General features: G+C 35.8%; 1 protein-coding gene across 1 annotated transcript in view; it reads left to right on the top strand.

Moving 5' to 3' along the window:
* The window catches only part of LOC149848252 (serine/threonine-protein kinase BSK1-like), a 61600-nt gene that overhangs the window by 18954 nt on the left and 22874 nt on the right, over positions 1 to 19772 (top strand). Inside the window, exon 5 of the mRNA XM_089986414.1 lies at positions 19661 to 19746. Coding sequence (XP_089842540.1) covers positions 19661 to 19746 — 86 coding nt within the window. The remainder of the gene's footprint in view (positions 1 to 19660; positions 19747 to 19772) is intronic.

Genomic DNA, 19772 nt, shown 5'->3' with positions numbered 1-19772 from the left:
ATTGGTGAGGCATGTAGTTTGGTACTCTTATGGCCAAAAAAGCCGTTTTGTTGCCTTGTTCATTGTTGAAGCATTAGGTTATTGCTTGGCTATTCATAATAAAAAGAGGTCAGTTTAGGTCTTCCTTCTTTTGTCCTCAAGTTTTTTGTGTATATCCCCAGGGAACTTTTTATAATCTCATATATTTTCGACCTTAAGTTCATAAGACAAATTTTTATGGCCTATATTTCACACACATAGACGTACGCATACAAAAGCAAAGAATGCATTATTGTGATCTTAATCCTGATAAAGGGCATTGCCGCTACTTCTTTCAAAAACTTTTCTCCTTGATGCTGCCTGTTTTGGCTGTCCCAATAGAGAGAATGCGAAAGGAGCCTTTCACTGGTTCTGGGAGTTGTTATCTTGTTTGTTGTGATTATATTGAAGGTAAGGCTTCTCAAGTGTCTTCCACTGGTCAGTGCCTAAATGTTTACTTTCTAGTAGAGGATATTCAGCCCATTGGGACTTGGGAGTCAACAGCCTATATATGCCCTTCTTGATGATTCTTTGCCTCAAGCGAATATTGTTCATGATGCTGAAGGAAGCCACAATGAGCCCTAGGCAGCAAGTTCTCGGTGGCATGATCAACCTATCACATACCATAGGTGTGTAATAAAATAAGCGGAAGAAACCAAGAATGCTAAAGCATTCACTATGTCCCACACGGACAAATGCAACAAGCACAAGAGAGAAAATCCACTAAGGGATATACAAAGGGCCTTACAAAAAGGCTACACACATGAAAAATAATATCACTATTATTGAAGAGGAGCTCTCAAGAGCAATACTACATACATGGGGGGTTCCCCCTATTTATAAGAAGAGGAGACCAAAGGGGCTCCCAATAGAGTCGTTGGGAGCCCCCAACGGTCACATATGTGACCGTTGGGGGCCCCAACGACTCCATTGTGGGGCCCCTTTTCGGTATCCAAAAAATACAAAAATAAAAATAAAAATAAAAATAAAAAATAGTGAAATACGAGAAACAAAATAAGTACCCCTATGGGGTACTTTGTGAAATGACCATAATACCCCTATCGGGTATTATGGTATTATTACATATGTTTTAACACCCCCCCTCAAACTTTACGGGGGAATGACCGAAAGTTTGCCAAGGAGGAACAAGAAGCGAGGAGCAGGCAGGGCTTTGGTGAAGAAATCAGCAAGTTGATATTCTGAAGTGACATATGGCAGTGTTACTGTCCCACGAAGATATTCATCACGTACATAATGACAATCCATTTCAATATGTTTCGTCCTCTCATGGAAAGTGTGGTTGCTGGCAATGTAGATAGCACTTTTGTTGTCACAACAAAGCTTCGAAGCCCCGGTAATTTCGACTCCCATATCTTGAAGAAGACTTCGAAGCCACACCAGCTCCATTGTAGTGGTTGCCATAGCCCTGTATTCTGCTTCAGTAGAAGACAATGAGACTTTCTGCTGTTTCTTGCACCTCCAAGCAATTAGCGAATCTCCTAGGAATACACAAAAGCCAGTAGTTGAGATTCGATCATTTGGGTTTCCTCCCCAGTCAGCATCAGTATAAGCTAGTAAATCTAAGGAAGAGATTGAGGATAGGAATAGCCCTTTAGTCAAAGTATTTTTAATATATCGAATGATCCGGAGCACAGCACTCATATGCACAGATGTAGGAGCATGCTGAAATTGGCTTGCAGAGTGCACAGCATGAGCAATATCGGGCCTGGTGATAGTCAGATAGGTGAGGGAGCCTATGAGTTGCCTGTAGGGCGTAGGATCGTCCAGCAGAACTCCATCCTCCAGTCGTAGTTTAGCATTGATAACCTCGGGAGTCTCCACCTTTTTATCATCTGAAATCCCAGATTTGGAACATATGTCTGCAGCAAGCTTCATCTGTGACAGTATATACCCTCGAGGAGAGTATGCAACTTCTATGCCAAGAAAGTACCTGAGAAAACCCAGATCAGACATATCAAAATTATGTTTTAACATATTTTTAACTTTAAGAATACCGCTTTCATCATTGCCAGTGATGATCATATCATCAACATAAAGCAGAAGGATGATGATACTATTACCTGCATTTTTAACAAAAAGAGCAGTGTCAGTATAACATGAGCGAAATCCCAATTGTAACATGATAGCACTAAATCTATCATACCAAGCCTTAGGGGCTTGTTTAAGACCATATAAGGCTTTTAATAACCGAAGGGTTTGACCTTGGTTAACACTGATTCCCGGCGGAGGATCCATATATACTTCTTCATTCAACTGACCATTAAGAAAGGCATTTTTAACATCTAATTGGAATATAGGCCATTTCTTAGATGATGCTACCGCAATTAAAGTTCTAACGCTTGTCATGCGAGCCACGGGAGCAAAAGTCTCCTCATAATCGATGCCATATTCTTGTGAGTATCCCTTAGCAACTAATCTAGCTTTATAGCGCTCTAGGGAACCATCACTTTTTGTTTTGACTTTGTAGACCCATCGACATCCTATAGCTTTCTTATTTGGAGGAAGGTGAACTATTTCCCAAGTTTTAGCTTTATTTAAAGCATCTAGTTCAACTTTCATTGCTTCAACCCAATGAGGTATACTTTTTGCTTGATTATAATGGGAGGGTTCATAGTAAGAATGCAAGGCTATTAGACAAGCTCTATATTTAGGTGAAAGAGTTTCATATGAGACAAACCTATTAGGTGGAATTGATTCTCTAGAAGAACGCCTAAGGGAGGTTTCTTCTAGGGGTTCATTAAGCCGCAAGAATTTTTCTAAAGCACTAATAGGTTGGGCTTCCTCACGCCGAGTGTATACTTGGAGATTGTCACCATTAGTTGGTGATACATCATCATCATGAGAATCATGAGTATTTTCTAAAATTTTCGGATGACTCAAAGAGTCATCATTTGAATCTTCTAAAAGATCATTGATAAACATATAATCAATTTCATTTGATTTTTCCAATATGTCAAATCCATTTTCATCTTCTAAAAAGGTTACATCTTTGGAGACAAATAACTTATTGTTTTTATGATCAAAGCATCTATAGCCTTTTTGATTTTCACCATATCCTAAAAATATACATTCTATTGCTTTAGGTGACAATTTATCTCTTTTATGTAAAAGAACAAAGCATTTACACCCAAAAATCCGAAGACGATTGTAGTCGGGTGTCATATTAAAAAGTTTTTCATAAGGAGAGATATTATTCAATTTTGAAGATGGCATCCTATTGATTAAATAGGTGGAGGTTAACACGGCTTCGGCCCAAAAATTTTTAGGAATATTTTTAGAAATGAATAAGGATCTAGTGGTTTCCAAAATATGCCTATGTTTTCTTTCCGCTAGACCGTTTTGTTGAGGAGTTCTTGGGCAAGATTTTTGATGACAATTGCCATGTTGTTTTAGATATGCTTGAAAATCATTTGATAAGTATTCTCCACCCGAATCGGATCTAAGAATGGATATTTGACTTTGAAATTGATTTTGAATTTTTGCATGGAATTCTTTAAAGAAGTTAAAAACTTTCGATTTAAAGTTAAGAAAATAAATCCATACATATCTAGTATAATCATCAATAAAAGTAACATAATATGAATAACCACCTTTAGATAGAACCGGAGATGGCCCCCAAACATCGGAATGCACCAATTCAAAAGGTCTTGTTGTCACAAAGGATCTAATAGGAAAAGGAGTAGACTTCATTTTGCCAAAAATGCAATCTTTGCAATTGATATCTTTTTCTTTACAAAACTTGTGTCCAAAAGGAAAAAGATACATTTTAGAGTAACTTGGATGTCCAAGCCTTTTATGCCAAGTTTCAATATTTTTGTCTTGGACATAAGTACAAAATGAGGTATTTGGAAGCATTAAATTATCCATAAAATAAAGGTCTCCCTTCCTATGGCCTTGCCCAATCCGCTTCCCGGACCGGAGATCCTGCACAAAGCACCCTTGGGATGAGAAAGATATTTCACATCCATGGTCGGCTATTTGAGAAACGGAAAAGAGGTTAAGATTTAATTTTGGAACTATTCTAACTTTTGGAACAAGGAAATTTTGAACATTTTTAGAATCAAGAGTTCCAACACCATTTATTTTGAGAAAAGTTCCATCGGCCGTAGAGACACAAGACATTTTTGAATTGGTGTGCACATTGGTTTATGCATTTTCATAAGGGGTCATGTGAAAAGAAGCTCCGGAATCTAAAATCCAAGAGTACGTACCGGGAGGTGATGATGAGGCAATGGCGGCACCGGAGGTGGAAGAAGTGACCTTTAAGATTTGTTGAAGAGCCAAGAAGATTTGTCCAAGAGTGTCTTTGAGATCCCCGTTCTTGCCGTCATCTTCTTTGGTGGTGGATTCTTCAACGGAAGCCACCTTTGGCTTGAATGCCCCATTTAGCTTTGGGCAAACGGGTTTAATATGTCCCGGCTCATAACAATGGTGACATATAATCATTTTTCTTCCACCACTCCCTTGCTTACCAAAATGAGGTGGTTTGTATGTTTTAACATGATTGCCGGGTTTAGATACGGCAAGAACTTCCTCTATGCTTTTACCCATGCTATGCCTAGTCTCTTCTTGAGTAATCTCGGCAATAGCTTCTTCTAAGGGAGGAAACGTGGATCTATGGAGAAGTGAGGATCTCACTTGTTCAAATTCGGGACGAAGCCCAAATAAAAATTGAAACAATCTATCTTGTTCCATTTGTTTTTGTCTTAGAACCACATCCTCCATAGATACCCATTTAGGCTCTAAAAGAGCCAATTCATCCCACAAAGGATTTAGAGCACTATAGTAATCTTGTATGCTCATGTCGCCTTGTTTTGTGGTTCTTACTTTTTCTTGCAAGAAATAAGCTCTTGCAAGATCCTTTTGGGTAAACATACCCTTCATAAAAAACCAAGCTTCATTTGCCCGGCGGAATTTTGCAATATTTGCACATACCTTAAGTTCGACATTATTCATAAACCATGCAAGGATTTTTGCATGGTTGCTCTCCCAATCTTCCATTTGATGATTATAATCTTCAATGGCCTTGAGACGAGCATCGCCTTCAAGTGCTTTCTCTTGATCTCCTTCCATCTTTGTGAGCTTAAGTTGGGGTTCCGGAACGGTTCCCATTACATAACCCCAAAGCTTCTTGCCTTTGAGATTATTCTCCATTGCGGATGCCCACATCATGTAATTTTTTCCATTGAGTTTGAATGATAGATCGATCTTGACTTCCATTGCTACACAAGGAAGATGTGAGAAAGAAAGGAAGTAGAGAGAGACAAGATTTTACCTTTAGAAGATCTTATGGCTCTGATACCATGTAATAAAATAAGCGGAAGAAACCAAGAATGCTAAAGCATTCACTATGTCCCACACGGACAAATGCAACAAGCACAAGAGATAAAATCCACTAAGGGATATACAAAGGGCCTTACAAAAAGGCCACACACATGAAAAATAATATCACTATTATTGAAGAGGAGCTCTCAAGAGCAATACTACATACATGGGGGGTTCCCCCTATTTATAAGAAGAGGAGACCAAAGGGGCTCCCAATAGAGTCGTTGGGAGCCCCCAACGGTCACATATGTGACCGTTGGGGGCCCCAACGACTCCATTGTGGGGCCCCTTTTCGGTATCCAAAAAATACAAAAATAAAAATAAAAATAAAAATAAAAATAAAAAATAGTGAAATACGAGAAACAAAATAAGTACCCCTATGGGGTACTTTGTGAAATGACCATAATACCCCTATCGGGTATTATGGTATTATTACATATGTTTTAACAAGGTGAGAGAGGCATGTTAATGAAGACACTCCAGATAATGATACCAGTGGTCACACTGCTAATTCTCATGAGCAACAGGATAGTATGTCCATTTTTTAGCTGGATGCGCATCCAACTGCAAACCTCAGAAGGTATGTACTAGAGTATGAATCCGGTTGATTGTTGGTTAAGTTATGATATGTCTCTATGGGATTTCATAATCTTATACATAACACAGCCATCAATAAAGAACTAAAGTCCTTATATCAAGCTTGCAAAAATGGTAGGTAGATTGAGGCAATGAATGCTGAGATGCAGCTCCATATAATTGTGACACTTGGGAGATTGCTGATCGTTCCAAAGATGAGAACATTGTAGGTAGCAAATAGGTGTACAAAATAAAGTTTACGGTAGATAATATTAAGTGATTTAAGGTCCAACTAGTGGCTAAAGGGTATATGTAAGAGCATGGTCTCAACTGTGATAACACATTTAGTCCCGTTGTGCACGCAAGCACTATACAAGTTGTGTTATTCCTTCTTGTGACTCGTGGTTGAAAGTTGCACGAGATTGATTCCAAGAATGCATTCCTTCACATGCACCTCGAAGAAGAAATATACACGGACAACTGCCTTGATACACTCAAGAAAATCCTATGCATAGAGTGTTACGCTTAAAGAAAGCCATGTATGGCTTGAACTTTGAAGCAAGCATCAAGAGTGTGGTTCTAGGGCTTTTGTCACGTGGTAAGATCTTCCAAATTTAGTTGCAGTGGCATTGATTGTTCACTTTTCATTCCACATAATGGTCATGGAATCACGACCTTAACATATATTAATGACATTGGTCTCGTCGAGAGTAATGAGACACGTCATGTGTCAAAAAGCTGTTCTATGAAAAATTTCAAATGGACTTAGGGTTGCTGCACATTTTTTCTTTTGGACATTGAAGTCGACATGAGGAATAATTGATTGATTCTCATGCAGCAAAATATGTTCTTGACTTGCTGAAACACACATGTATGATTCATTGCAAACCTATGAGAACTCTTATGGCATTAGACACACTCTTGAGAGATGGCAAAGCAGAGTTGTTTCTCAGACCAAAGGAGTATTGAAGCACAGCTGGTATCTTACACTATTTGACCTTCACATGACTGGACATTATGTATGCAAATAATCAAATGTCATAATTCATTCATGCACCCATAACTTCTCATTTTTAGGTTGTGAAGAGGATTTCAAGATGCACCAAAGGTGCAGCCATAGGATGTCTTATCTAAAAAGGATGCATTCATGTGGTTCTTGCAATCCAAATATGACTTTAGTAGCATATTTAACTGCCTATTGGACAGAAGATTCAGAGTCTAGAGATTTAGTGTCCAAACTATTTTGTATTCTTGGGATCATTCTTAGTTTCTTAGGGCAGTTAAAAAAAACTGTGGCAAGAACTAGTACGGAAGCTGAGTATTGAGCTATGGCTTCCATGATTGTTGATATTACTTGGATTAGAAGCTTGGTCTCCTTACATTAAAACATCAGAGGATTTGTGCTATATAGTGACAATGGAAGTGCTATTTTCTATGTCATTGAATCTTGTGCATTTAAAAAAAAACGTATTGAGATTGATATTCACTCCATGCACAAAAAGATTGAAGATCAAGAATTTGAACCACGATTTGTTGGCACTCAATTTCAGTGGAGGATATCATGACTAAAGCCCTGCATTATGCATATCATTGTATGATAAAAGACACCCTCGATTGTCTTGGTCATATAGACCATGTTCAGTTTGAGCAAGGCTGCGAGAGATGATCTGCAGGGGTATTGTTGTCATTTCACACATCAAGGATAATCTGGTTATTGTGTGCTGATGCAGAGGCACATTTGTAGTTTTGTAATTGCTTGTAGTTTACATTATGTTGATGTAGATTTACATAATGGTACAATTATATTAGAGACATACCCAAGGGATATTTATGTAGTTTGACCCATTATGAGAAGTAATTAATAGAATCTCATGGGTTGGCCATCCTAATTCACTTTGTGAAGTCACTTCTGTTAAAAAGTGGATGCTATATATATATATTTATATCTTTTGTACTGCCCATTAGGGGCAATTTTGTCTTTTCATCTATTTGTAAATAGATATGTCCATTAGGGACACTTTTTGTATTTTTATATTTGTTGTTTTTCTTATTTTCTTTTTATTAATTAAAGGGGCAAAAGGGGATTCCCTTAAGAGTCGTTGGGACTCTCCCCAACGACTCTTTTGGGAGCTTCCCTTGGCCCCTCTTGAGGTGTATATAAAGGGGACTTCTCCCCTTTTCTGAATAATGCTTTTTCAAGCATTTCAATAATAATTTCATTAATATTTCAAGTTCTCTCTTTTCCCTTGTGTGTATTTGGTGTTTGCCCTTTGTGGCATATTGTATCTGGTCCATTAGCGACATTGTGCTTATGTGATTGTGCCTTTGTGTAGTCACTTTGTGACATTGTTTTTGGTACTTGTATTTCATTACATGGTATCAAAGCCCTTAGGTGTTTGAACACTCTTGAGACTTCTTTCTTTTGTATTTAAGTATTATTAAGCTTCACACTCTTGTTCTTTTTCAACTCTTCGGCAATGGCCGACAAAGATGCAAAGATTGACCTCTCATTCAAATTGAATGAGACCAACTATAGAATGTGGGTGACCGCTATGGAAAACAACCTCAAAGGCAAGAAACTTTGAAGATATGTATATGGAAGAAGGGAATGAAAAAAAAACTTTGGGTGATAGAGGAAAAAGCCAAAGCTATTGAAGAATACCAATCCAAAGTTGAAGATTGGGAAAATGAGCATACAAAAATATTAGCATGGTTCTTCATGAATAATGTGGAGCTCAAGATTTGTGCTAATCTAGCCAAATTTAATAAGGCAAATGAAGCATGGTTCTTGATGAAAGGTATCTACACTAAAAAGGATCTTGCTAGACTTTTTTTTTACAAGAAAAAGTAAGAAGAACCAATCAAGGAGATATGAGTAGTAGAGACTATTATAATACTCTATCTGCTCTATGAGATGAGCTTGTTTTCCTTGAACCACAATTGGAAGGAAGTGTTATTGCCATGAGGCAAGTGCAAATGGAGAGAGATTTTTTTAATTTATTCATGGGCTTCGTCCCGAATTTGAAAAACTAAAAGGATCCCTTTTTCATAGGGTTTTTACTCTTAGTAAATTTTTTGCCGATTTATGCCAAGAAGAAACTTGCTTGACTCTTAAAAAAGACTTTGATGAAGTCCATGTGGTATCTAAACTGGTAAATAACATGAGGACATATAAACCTCCTTACTTTTGGAAAAATAACAATGCTGGAGGAAAAAAAAGTGCACCATTATAATGAACCGGGACATCTTAAACCAGATTGTCGTAAGTTTAAAAAGATGGTGACTTCCGTTGAAGATAGTCCAAGCAATTCAAGTGAAGAATCAAGAAGAGATAGAGACATAAAAGACTCCATTGCTCAACTTACAGAAACTCTCCAACAATTCATGAAAAACAACTCTTCTTCACCTTCCACCTCCAGTGCCGCGGTCTCATCAACTCCCGGTATGTCCTCTTGGATCCTTGATTCGGGTGTCTCCTTTCATATGACTCCAAATGCATCTCTTTTATCCAAACTAAGTCTTAATTCTTTTAAATCATTTGTTTTCACGGCCGATGGAACATCATTATATGTTAAACTGATGAGAAACCTTGAATTTTTTTTAAGCAAAGACAGAATTTTATGTTTAAAAATTAGAATTATTCCAAAACTTAAATCTTTTCTCCATTTATCAAATAACCGATTTTGGATGTAGTGCCTCTTTTTCACCTACTAATTGCTATGTGCAGGATCTCCGGTCCGAAAAGCGGATTGGGCAAGGCCATAGAAGATGAGACCTATATTACATGAATTTTTTGTCTTTCCCATCCAAATTATTTTGTAATCATGTCTAATTTAAAGATGTTGTCACTTGGTACAAAAGGCTTGGTCATCCTAGTGTCTCTAAGTTGTATCTTTTTTCTTTTTCAGAAAAATTTTGTAATGAAAAAGAATTTACATGCAATGATTTTATTCTTGGGAAAATGCATTCTCTTCCTTATCCACATAGCAACTTTATTTCTAAAAGACCATTTGAATTAGTGCATTCAGATGTATGGGGACCGACACACATTATGTCTAAAAAAAATTCATATTATGTTGTCTTTATTTATGATTTCACTAGATATACTTGGGTTTACTTTATTAAAAACAAATCCGATGTTTTATTTTTTTATTTTTAAAGAATTTCATATCCTTATTCAAAATCATTTTCAAAATAATATAGCCATTTTTAGATCCAATTCCGGAGGCGAATACATGTCAAATGAATTTCAAAACTACCTTAAACAAAACAACATTATTCATCAAAGATCTTATCCTAAAACTCTAACAAAATGACCTTGCCGAAAGAAAACATAGCCTTCTTATTGAAGCAACAAGAACTTTTCTTATTTTTAAAAATGTTCTAAAGAACTTTTGGGTCGAAGCCGCCCTTTCTGCAATTTATCTTATAAATAGGATGCCATCCTCATTTTTAAAAAGTATTTTCTCCATTGAAAAATTGTTCAAAATATCTCTGAATTTCAAAAGATTAAGAATTTTTTGTTGTAAATGCTTTGTTCTTTTAAAGGACAAGATAAACTTTCACCAAAAGCTCTTGAATGCACTTTTATCGGCTATGGTGAAAATCAAAAGGGCTATAGGTGTTATGATATTAAAAATAACAAACTTTATATTTCAAGAAATATGACTTTTCTTGAAGAACAAAATGGATTTGAATCTAAAAAACCCAAGGAAGAGGTTGATTCTTCTTCTCTTTGACTTATTACCTAGAAATGAGTCTGAAGATTTTAATGATATTATTTGTGATGATGTTGGTGATGGCATTTCTTATCAAAATGATGATTTGCTTCATCAAAATGATGATTCTCACAATGAGAATCCTTACGGCGAGAGGGAAATGAACATCAAAATGCTTTTGACATATATTTGTGAAAATGTCTTCAAAGAGGCAATGTGCACAAAGGCACTAAATTTTCAATATGTGATATGTGCACAAAGGCACAAAAAGAGAACTTGAAACACGTGTGCACAAAGGCACAACACATGAATTAGAACACAAATGCTCAAAAGCATACAAAATAAGAAGAATCTTTATTGAAGTGAATAGGAGCTTTGCTAGAAAGCTTAGAGAATACAAAGGGGGTTCACCCCTATAAATAATCCACAAGGAGCAAAGGAGGGGCTCCAAAGTAGACGTTTGAGCCCCTCCAACAGTTAGAAATCTAACCGTTGGAGGGGTCTCAACGTCTATTTGTGGGGCTCCTCATGAATAAAAAAAAGAAAGAAAAAGAAAAAAGAAAAAAGAAAAAGAAAAAGAAAAAAAAGAAAAGAAAAAAAGTTACAAACATATTAAAAAAGATGAATATGCGTAAAAGAGAGAAAAAAACAAAATTACCCTTATCAGGTATTACAAAAGGAATGCACTTCTTATATATATATAGATACATACACATATATATAGAATATATATGTATATATATATATATATATATATATATATATATATATATATATATTTTAACATCTACGGTGCGATAATCGAAAGTTTGCCAAAGAGAAAATGGAATCGCGGTGAACACAATGCCTTAGTGAAAAAATCAGCTAGTTGATATTCTGATGTCACTTAAGGCAAATCAATGACATTCTTTAGATATTCTTCTCTAACATAGTGGCAGTCCATCTCGATATGCTTCGTGCGCTCATGAAACATGTGATTCTTTGCAATGTATATGGCACTTTTGTATCGCAGCATAACTTTGTAGGCCTAACACCCATATCTTTCAGTAGCTGTTGAATCCAAACAATTTTCATGGTGGTGGTTGCTATGGCTCAATACTCTGCCTCCGTAGAAGATAACGACACTTTCTGTTGTTTCTTGCATCTCCATGAAACCACAAATTCTCTTAAAAAGATACAAAAACCAATGGTGGAGTGATGATTATTCGGGTCGCCTCCCCAATATGAGTTAGTATAAGCTATTAAATTTAACTCAGAAGATGAAGATAGGAATACTCCTTTATTTATAGATCCCTTCACATATCTGATGATCCGAAGCGCAACACTCATATGAACTATTGTTGGTGCATGTTGAAATTGACTTGCAACATGCATTGCATGGGAGATATCTGGCTTGGTAATACTAAGATACATTAATGAACCAACAAGTTGCCTATAAGGAGTAGGATTTGCTAGGAGAATCCCATTATCAATCTTCATTTTTGTTCCTACTACTTCAGGAGTATCACAAGTTTTGTCATCTGAAATACCTGACTTGTCAATGATCTCACAAGCAAGTTTAGTTTGAGACAAAAAAATACCCCCGGTGAGAATAGGTAACTTTAATGCCCAAGAAATATGTTAGAAAACCCAAGTCTGACATTTTAAATTTCTCGGTTAGAGTAGATTTGATACTTTTGATCCCTATTGCATCATCACATGTGATTAACATATCATCAACATATAATAACATAATTATAATACCTGTATCAGAATTCTTGACAAATAGGGCAGTGTCAGTGTAGCATGAAACAAAACCATTTTCTATTATTACATTGGTAAATCGATCATACCAAGCCTTCGAAGCTTGCTTCAAACCATAAAGAGCTTTTTGCAGACGAAAAACCTTACCTTTAGGTATATTCATACCCGAAGGAGCATCTATATAAACTTCTTCATGCAAATCTTCATTTAATAAAGCATTTTTAACGTCCATTTGATATATGTTCCATTTTTTAATAGATGCAATTGTAATTAGGCACTTAACAGTAACCATACGTGCAACCGGGGCAAAGGTTTTATCATAGTCAATACCATATTCTTGACTATACCCCTTGACAACAAGACGGACTTTATATTTTTCAAGAGACCTGTCACTCTTGGTTTTAACTTTGAAAACCCACCTACATCCTATAGTTTTCTTTCCTTTAGGCAATTCTTAGAACTCTCAAGTTTTGGCTTTCCTAAGGGCTCTAAGTTTATTATCCATTGCCCCCCTCCGTTCTATTATTTTATTGGCTTCTTTAAAAGTTTTAGGTTCTATATAAGAATGAATAACACTAAGGCATGCTCGATATTTAGGCGAGAAGGATTCATAGGAAATAAATCTATAAAGATTTTTCCTAATTCTTTCGGTTCTACGAGAGTTATTTAATGAGGAAGATTCACTAGATTCACTATACTTTTCAATTGCACTTTTAAAGTTATTTTTGTATCTATGTGTATAAGTAATGGGGTCATTAGATGTTCTTTCCTTTATAGGTGGATTAATAGATTGATAAGAAGGATGGTTGTTTTCAACTATGTTTTCTTTTTCACTAAAGTCATCAAGTTCATCATCGCTAGAGATATCATCATCTCTAGATAGTAACTCAAAAAAAAAAGAATAATCCATATTCTTTTTATGGGATTCATCTTTCTCAAAACCACTCACATTTTCTAAGAAAGTCACATTCCTAGAGACATATGGTTTATCGTTCTTAACATCATAGCATCTAAATCTTTTTTGAATTTCGGAATATCCAAGAAATGCACAAGGAATGACTTTTGGTGAAAGTTTGTCATTTTTGTCGGTAAGGATAAAACATTTACATCCAAAAATTCTTAACCTATTCTAATCAGGTTCTTTTTGGTATAGAATTTCAAAAGGTGAAGTTTTGTTTATATTTTTTGAAGGAAGATGATTTATAAGATAAACGGATGTAAGAGCCGCCTCGACCCAAAATCTTTTAGGAATGTTTTGAGAAATGAGTAAGGTTTTAGTTTCAATAATATGCTTATGTTTTCTTTCGGCTAGACCATTTTGTTGCGGTGTTTTTTGGACAAGATTTTTGATGAACTATTCCATGATTGTCAAGATAATTTTTTAAATCACTTGAAAGATATTCTCTTCCGGAATCGGTTCTAAGGATTTTTAAATTACCATTAAATTGATTTTGAATCATTATATGATATGTCTTAAATGTTGCAAAAACTTCATGCTTATGTTTAAGAAAGTATATCCAACAAAATCTTGAATAATCATCAACAAAAATAACATAGTAAGCGAATCCTCCCTTAGATATCACGGGTGCCGGTCCCTATACATTCGAGTGTACAAGTTCAAGGGGTTTGTTTGTAAACATAGATCTTTGTTCAAAAGGCAATCATTCTCCTTTTTTCAAGAATGCAATCATTACAAGTGAAATTACTTTTACAGAGATCCTTAACAAAATACAAATAAGAAAGTTTGACGACATTGAGATGTCCAAGTCTTTTATGCCAAACATTTATATCTTTATGTTGGGCAATATTACAAAAAGAATGTTTTGAAATTTATAAAAACTTCATATAGTAGAGATCTTTTTTAGAGCCTTTCCCAATCAACTTCCCGGACCGGCGATCATGTACCCAACATTTATTTGATGAGAACTTAACATTACATCCATGGTCCAAGAGTTGAGAAACTGAAAGCAAGTTTAAATTCAATTTTGGTATAAATCTAACTTTTGGAATAAAAAAATTTTGTTTTTCAAAATTTTCAATTCCTTTGATTTCAAGAGAAGCACCATTAGCGGTTGAAACAAATGATGGAAAAACATTTTTTGAATATTCGGAAAGTGCACAAAAGTTCAGAGTCATATGGAAAGAGGCACCTGAATCTAAGAGCCCAGAGATCTTACCGGGAGGAGAAGACAACGACATTGGAGATGGATCCTTTGAGTAAGGGTTGAAGAGCCTCCATGATTTGACTTAAGGACAATGCCCCATTAATGGAAGTAGATGGATTCTCTTCTCTTTGTGGTTGAAATATAGTGGACATAGCTACTTTCTTCTCCCACTTAGCACAAACCAGCTTAATGTGTCTCGGTTCTTTACAAAAGTGATAAATGATCTATATCACATAGACTCTTCTAACAGGGCACCCCACCCGCGTCACACTCGCATCTAGGCGGGTGCAACACTTTGACACAACTTCCTTTGTGTTAGGTGAAGTCAACCACACTAAGGTCCATTTCTATCCAAAAGTAGATTCAGTTAACCCTAATCAAGTCCATTTTTATCTATATTATATATATATAAATACATAAATGCATACAAATACACATAATGTTAACTTAAAACTGTTAATATATATATATATATATATATATATATATATATATATATATATATATATATATATATATATATATATCCTCCCCGCACTCCCGCACTCCTGCACCCAAGTTTTTTTAAAGTGCCGCATCCGCACCTGTACCCGCACCCGCACCCGCACCCGCATCCGCACCCGCACCTATGTGACATAGCAAATGATTTTTCCATACTCCCTCCCTTGATTCCATCTTTTATTTTGTCCTCCTTCTCTTTGATTTTGATCTTTGAAGTAAGGAGGCGTGCATGACTTTAAATTGCTTCCGGGTCTAAAGACGGCATAAGCACCTTCATTTTCATCTTTGTTTGAAGGTATGGCAAGAACACTTGGGTTTGATTTACTCATTCCCAAACGAGTCTCCTCTCCACTTAATTTTGTAAGAACATCTTCAAGAGGAGAAGTAAAAGAAGATAGGAGAGAAGACCTTATTTGTTCAAATTCAGGCCTAAGCCCATTCAAGAAATTAAAGAACCGATTTTCCTCCAATTGTTTATGGCAAAGCTCAATGGCTTCTCCACTCCACTTAGGTTCAAGCATAGCAAGCTCATCCCAAATGGAAGATAATTCGGCGAAATATTCTCTAATGGTCATTTCGCCTTGTTGGATAGTTAAAGCTCTCTTTTGAAGATAATACTTGTGGGATAAGTCTCTTGAGGTATACATCCTCTCAAGATATTCCTACACTTGAGACGCCTTTTTGAATTTTAAAATATTTGCATTAATCCTTGTCTCAACCGAAGAAAAAATCCATGATAGGATTTTGTAGCTTTTCATCTCCCACTCTTCATGTTTTTTGCTATATTCCTCAAGTGCTTTTGTTCTTTCTTTTCCGTCAAGAATTTTTATTTCTCCTTTTTCAACCATCATAATTTTTGGCTTCGGTTCCGGTATTGAACCTTGGATATATCCCCAAAGCCCTTTCCCTTTGATGTGTGCTACCATATTTCCGGCCCAAACATGGTAATTTGACCCATTGAGCTTGAAGCCAAGAGAAAACTGAGAATCTTTTTCCGCCATAGAGAAGTATATGAGAGAAAAAAAACTTCAAGAATAGAGGCTTTTACCACAAGGGGTCTTTTAAGCTCACTTGAAGAGATGAATGACACTTAGAAGTGGATTGCAAGAGCTCTTCATGCTAAAAAGGAAGGATTGAGAAAGTGCACGTTCTTTGAGGCAACCACCGGAGTATGGCGAAACATGAGCTATACTTTCATCGACCTCGCTCTGATACCATGTGAAAATGTCTTCAAAAAGGTAATGTGTACAAAGGCACTAAATCTTCAATATGTGATATGTGCACAAAGGCACAAAAAGAGAACTTGAAACAAGTGTGCACAAAGGCACAACACATGAATTAGAACATAAATGCTCAAAGGTATAAAAAATAAGAAGAATATTTATTGAAGTGAATAGGAGCTTTGCTAGAAAGCTTAGAGAATACAAAGGGGGTTCACCCCTATAAATAATTCACAAGGAGCAAAAGAGGGGCTCCAAAGTAAACGTTGGAGCCCCTCCGTTGGAGGGGTCCCAACGTCTATTTGTGGGGCGCTCATGAATAAAAAAAAGAAATAAAAATAAAAAAGAAATAAATTACAAACATATTCAAAAAGATGAAAATGAGTAAAAAAAAAGAAGAAAAGACAAAATTACCCTTATCGGGTATTACAAAAGGAATGTACTTCTTTTATATATATATATAAAATATATATGCATATATATATAGAGAGAGAGATACATATTTTAACAATATTCACAAAACATTTTCTTAGAAGACCAAGTAGAGGAATCCCTACCTAGGCGATCTTCTAGGAGTAGTTGACCCAGAGTTACCAGAAGTGCCTAGGCAAAAGGGGAAGCGCGAAACGTCGCGCTTCTGAAGCGTGAGGGGAAGCGTCCCCCTTTTTTGGGAAGCGCGCTTCCCCCGCGCTTCCCCCATTTTTTCCATTTTTTTCGCTTCCCCCTCGCTTCCGGTTCGCTTCCTAGGTCGCTTCCGAGACGGTTCCGAATTTTCTTCTAAGTAGTCCCTCGCTTCCCCGCTTCCTAAATTTTTGAAAGTGCCTCGCTTCCCGCTCCCGCTTCCTCGACTGGTAACTCTGAGTTGACCTCCTCAAAAATTTGTCAAATGATTCATTTTCCTCAAATTATAGAACTTGTCTAATGATGATACATTCCTATCATGAGCCTTCGAACTTTAGAAGCCAAACAACATTCACATTGGATTAATGCTATAAGATTTGAATTAGAAGCACTCAACAAAGCAAACACTCAGATAATTGTAGGTCTCTCTTTAAGAAAAAAGGCTATTGGATGTAGATGAGTTTATAAAGTCAAAACTAAGAGTGATGAGTCATTAGAAATATACAAAGTTAGGTTAGTTGCTAAAGGGTATGCACAAGAATATGTAGTTGATTATGAGGAAACCTTTGCTCTGATTGCTAGGATGACTAGTGTAAGAACTTTAATAGCCTTACCATCTATTAAACAATGATCTATTTATCAATTAGACGTTAAAAATACTTTTTTAAATGGGGACCTTTGTGAAGAAGTTTACATGGATCCTCTGACATGTCTTGAGAGTGAGAATTTTTTTTTTAAACTTACTAAAGCTCTTTATGGTCTTAAACAAGCTCCAAAAGCTTGATATGATCGTTGTAGTCAAGTTATTGTTGATAATGGTTTTACTTCTTGTTATATTGATATTGCTCTTTTTGTTAAAATATGGGTGATCAATAATTATTTTATTGTTATATGTTGATGATATTTTCATCACTGGGAATGATAAAAGGGGCATTGGGCTTATTAAAAATGTTCTTAAAAGCAATTTTGATATGTCTGACCTTGGATTTCTAAGGTATTTTTTAGAGTTTGAAGTTGCATATTCTCCTTGGGGATATGTCTGTCTCAAATGAAGCTTGCATCAGATATTATTGCTAAGTTTGACTTAACTGACGAAAATAAAGTGGAGGCTCCAAAAGTAATCAACGCTAAGATGAGAGCCGATGATGAAACTCCTTTAGAAGATCTCACTCCTTATCGTTAATTGATTGGATCACTAACATATTTGTTTATTACCAGGCTAGATATTGTTCATGCCGTTCATAATGCAAGTCAATTCCAAAATGATCTTACTACTATCCACATGGTTGCCATCATGCGAATTATCAGATATTTGAAGGAATCCATTCCAAAATGACTATTCTTATTCTCTTCGTCTCCTAATTTAATTACTTATTACTGACTCTGATTGGGGTGGTAACCCCAATGATCATATTTCTACCACAGGTTATTGCATTTTTCATGAAGAATCATTAATCTCTTGGAGATGTAAGAAACAACAAAATGTGTCTTTATCTTTCACGGAAGCTAAGTATAGAGAGATGACTACAACTACCACTGAACCTGTTTGGTTAAGAAGCCTGCTCAAAGATATGAGTCATTATCTCTATTCCTTCGAAGTTGTGTTGTGACAATAAGAGTGTCATCTACATTGCTAGCAATCACACTTTTTATGAACAAACAAAGCACATCAAGATGGATTGCCATTATGTTCGAGATGAATTTTTATGGGGCACCATTCAACTACCATATGTCACTTCAGAGTATCAGCTCACATATTTTTTTACCAAAGCCTTGCCATCACCCCGTTTCTACTTTCTCTTAAGCAAACTCTCGGTGATCTCACCGTTAGTTTGAGGGAGGGTGTTAAAATATATGAATGCTATATATATACATGTATATTTCATATATGGATGTTATATATATATATATTTATTTATTTATATGTATATATGTTGTAATGCCCACTAGGGGCAATGTGGCTTTTCATCTATTTGTAAATAAACATGTCTAGACATTTTTGTGTTTTTATATATTTTTTTATTAATTAAAGGGGTAAAAGGGGATTTTCTTTGGAGTCGTTGGGACTCTCCCCAAAGGTCACAAATGTGATCATTTTAGAGCTCCCAACGACTCTTTTGGGAGCTCTCCTTGGCCCATCTCGAGGTATATATAAGGGGACTTCTCCCCTTCTCTCAATAATGCTTTTTCAAGCATTTCAATAATAGTTTCATTATTATTTCAAGTTCTCTCTTCTCCCTTGTGTGTGTTTGGTGTTTGCCCTTTGTGGCATATTGTATCTTGTCCATTAGAGACATTGTGCTTATGTGATTGTGCCTTATTGTCATTATTTTTTGGCACTTGTATTTCATTACAACTTCTTCCACAGGCTAGTGTTCCTCCTCTCTTCATCTCCATTCTTTGCATTTCATATTCTGTGAAAGCTTTATATCTAACAGAGATTTCTTTCTTTTATTGATCTTCTTGGAAGAAAAGTGAATTTATTAAATCCACTACCAAATGAAGTATAGATTGTATTGTCAACAGTACATATTTATTTATTTATTTATTTTTTCTTTTCAGAATAAGTGATAACCCAGTCCTATGTTAGTTAGCTGCTGCATTTTTTTCAATTTCTTGTGGGCTTAGATTTCAATGTCTGCTAAATGAACAATATTTTTCAATTCTAGTTATATTACATTGAGTTATTTAACTTGCAGAAGCCTTGCTAATTTTGTTGTATTAATTTGTAACTAGAATTGTTTTCATACAGGAAGAGTCACTAAAGAAAGTGTGATATTCAGTTTTGGTACCATACTCCTAGATCTTCTCAGTGGGAAACACATCCCTCCAAGCCATGTAAGTCATTCACAGTCCACATTTCT

The sequence above is a fragment of the Nuphar pumila genome, chromosome 1, assembly GCF_984573655.1.
Source record: "Nuphar pumila chromosome 1, dmNupPumi1.hap1.1, whole genome shotgun sequence".
In the NCBI taxonomy this organism is placed as follows: domain Eukaryota; kingdom Viridiplantae; phylum Streptophyta; class Magnoliopsida; order Nymphaeales; family Nymphaeaceae; genus Nuphar; species Nuphar pumila.
This window is presented reverse-complemented; position numbering and strand designations above follow the sequence as displayed.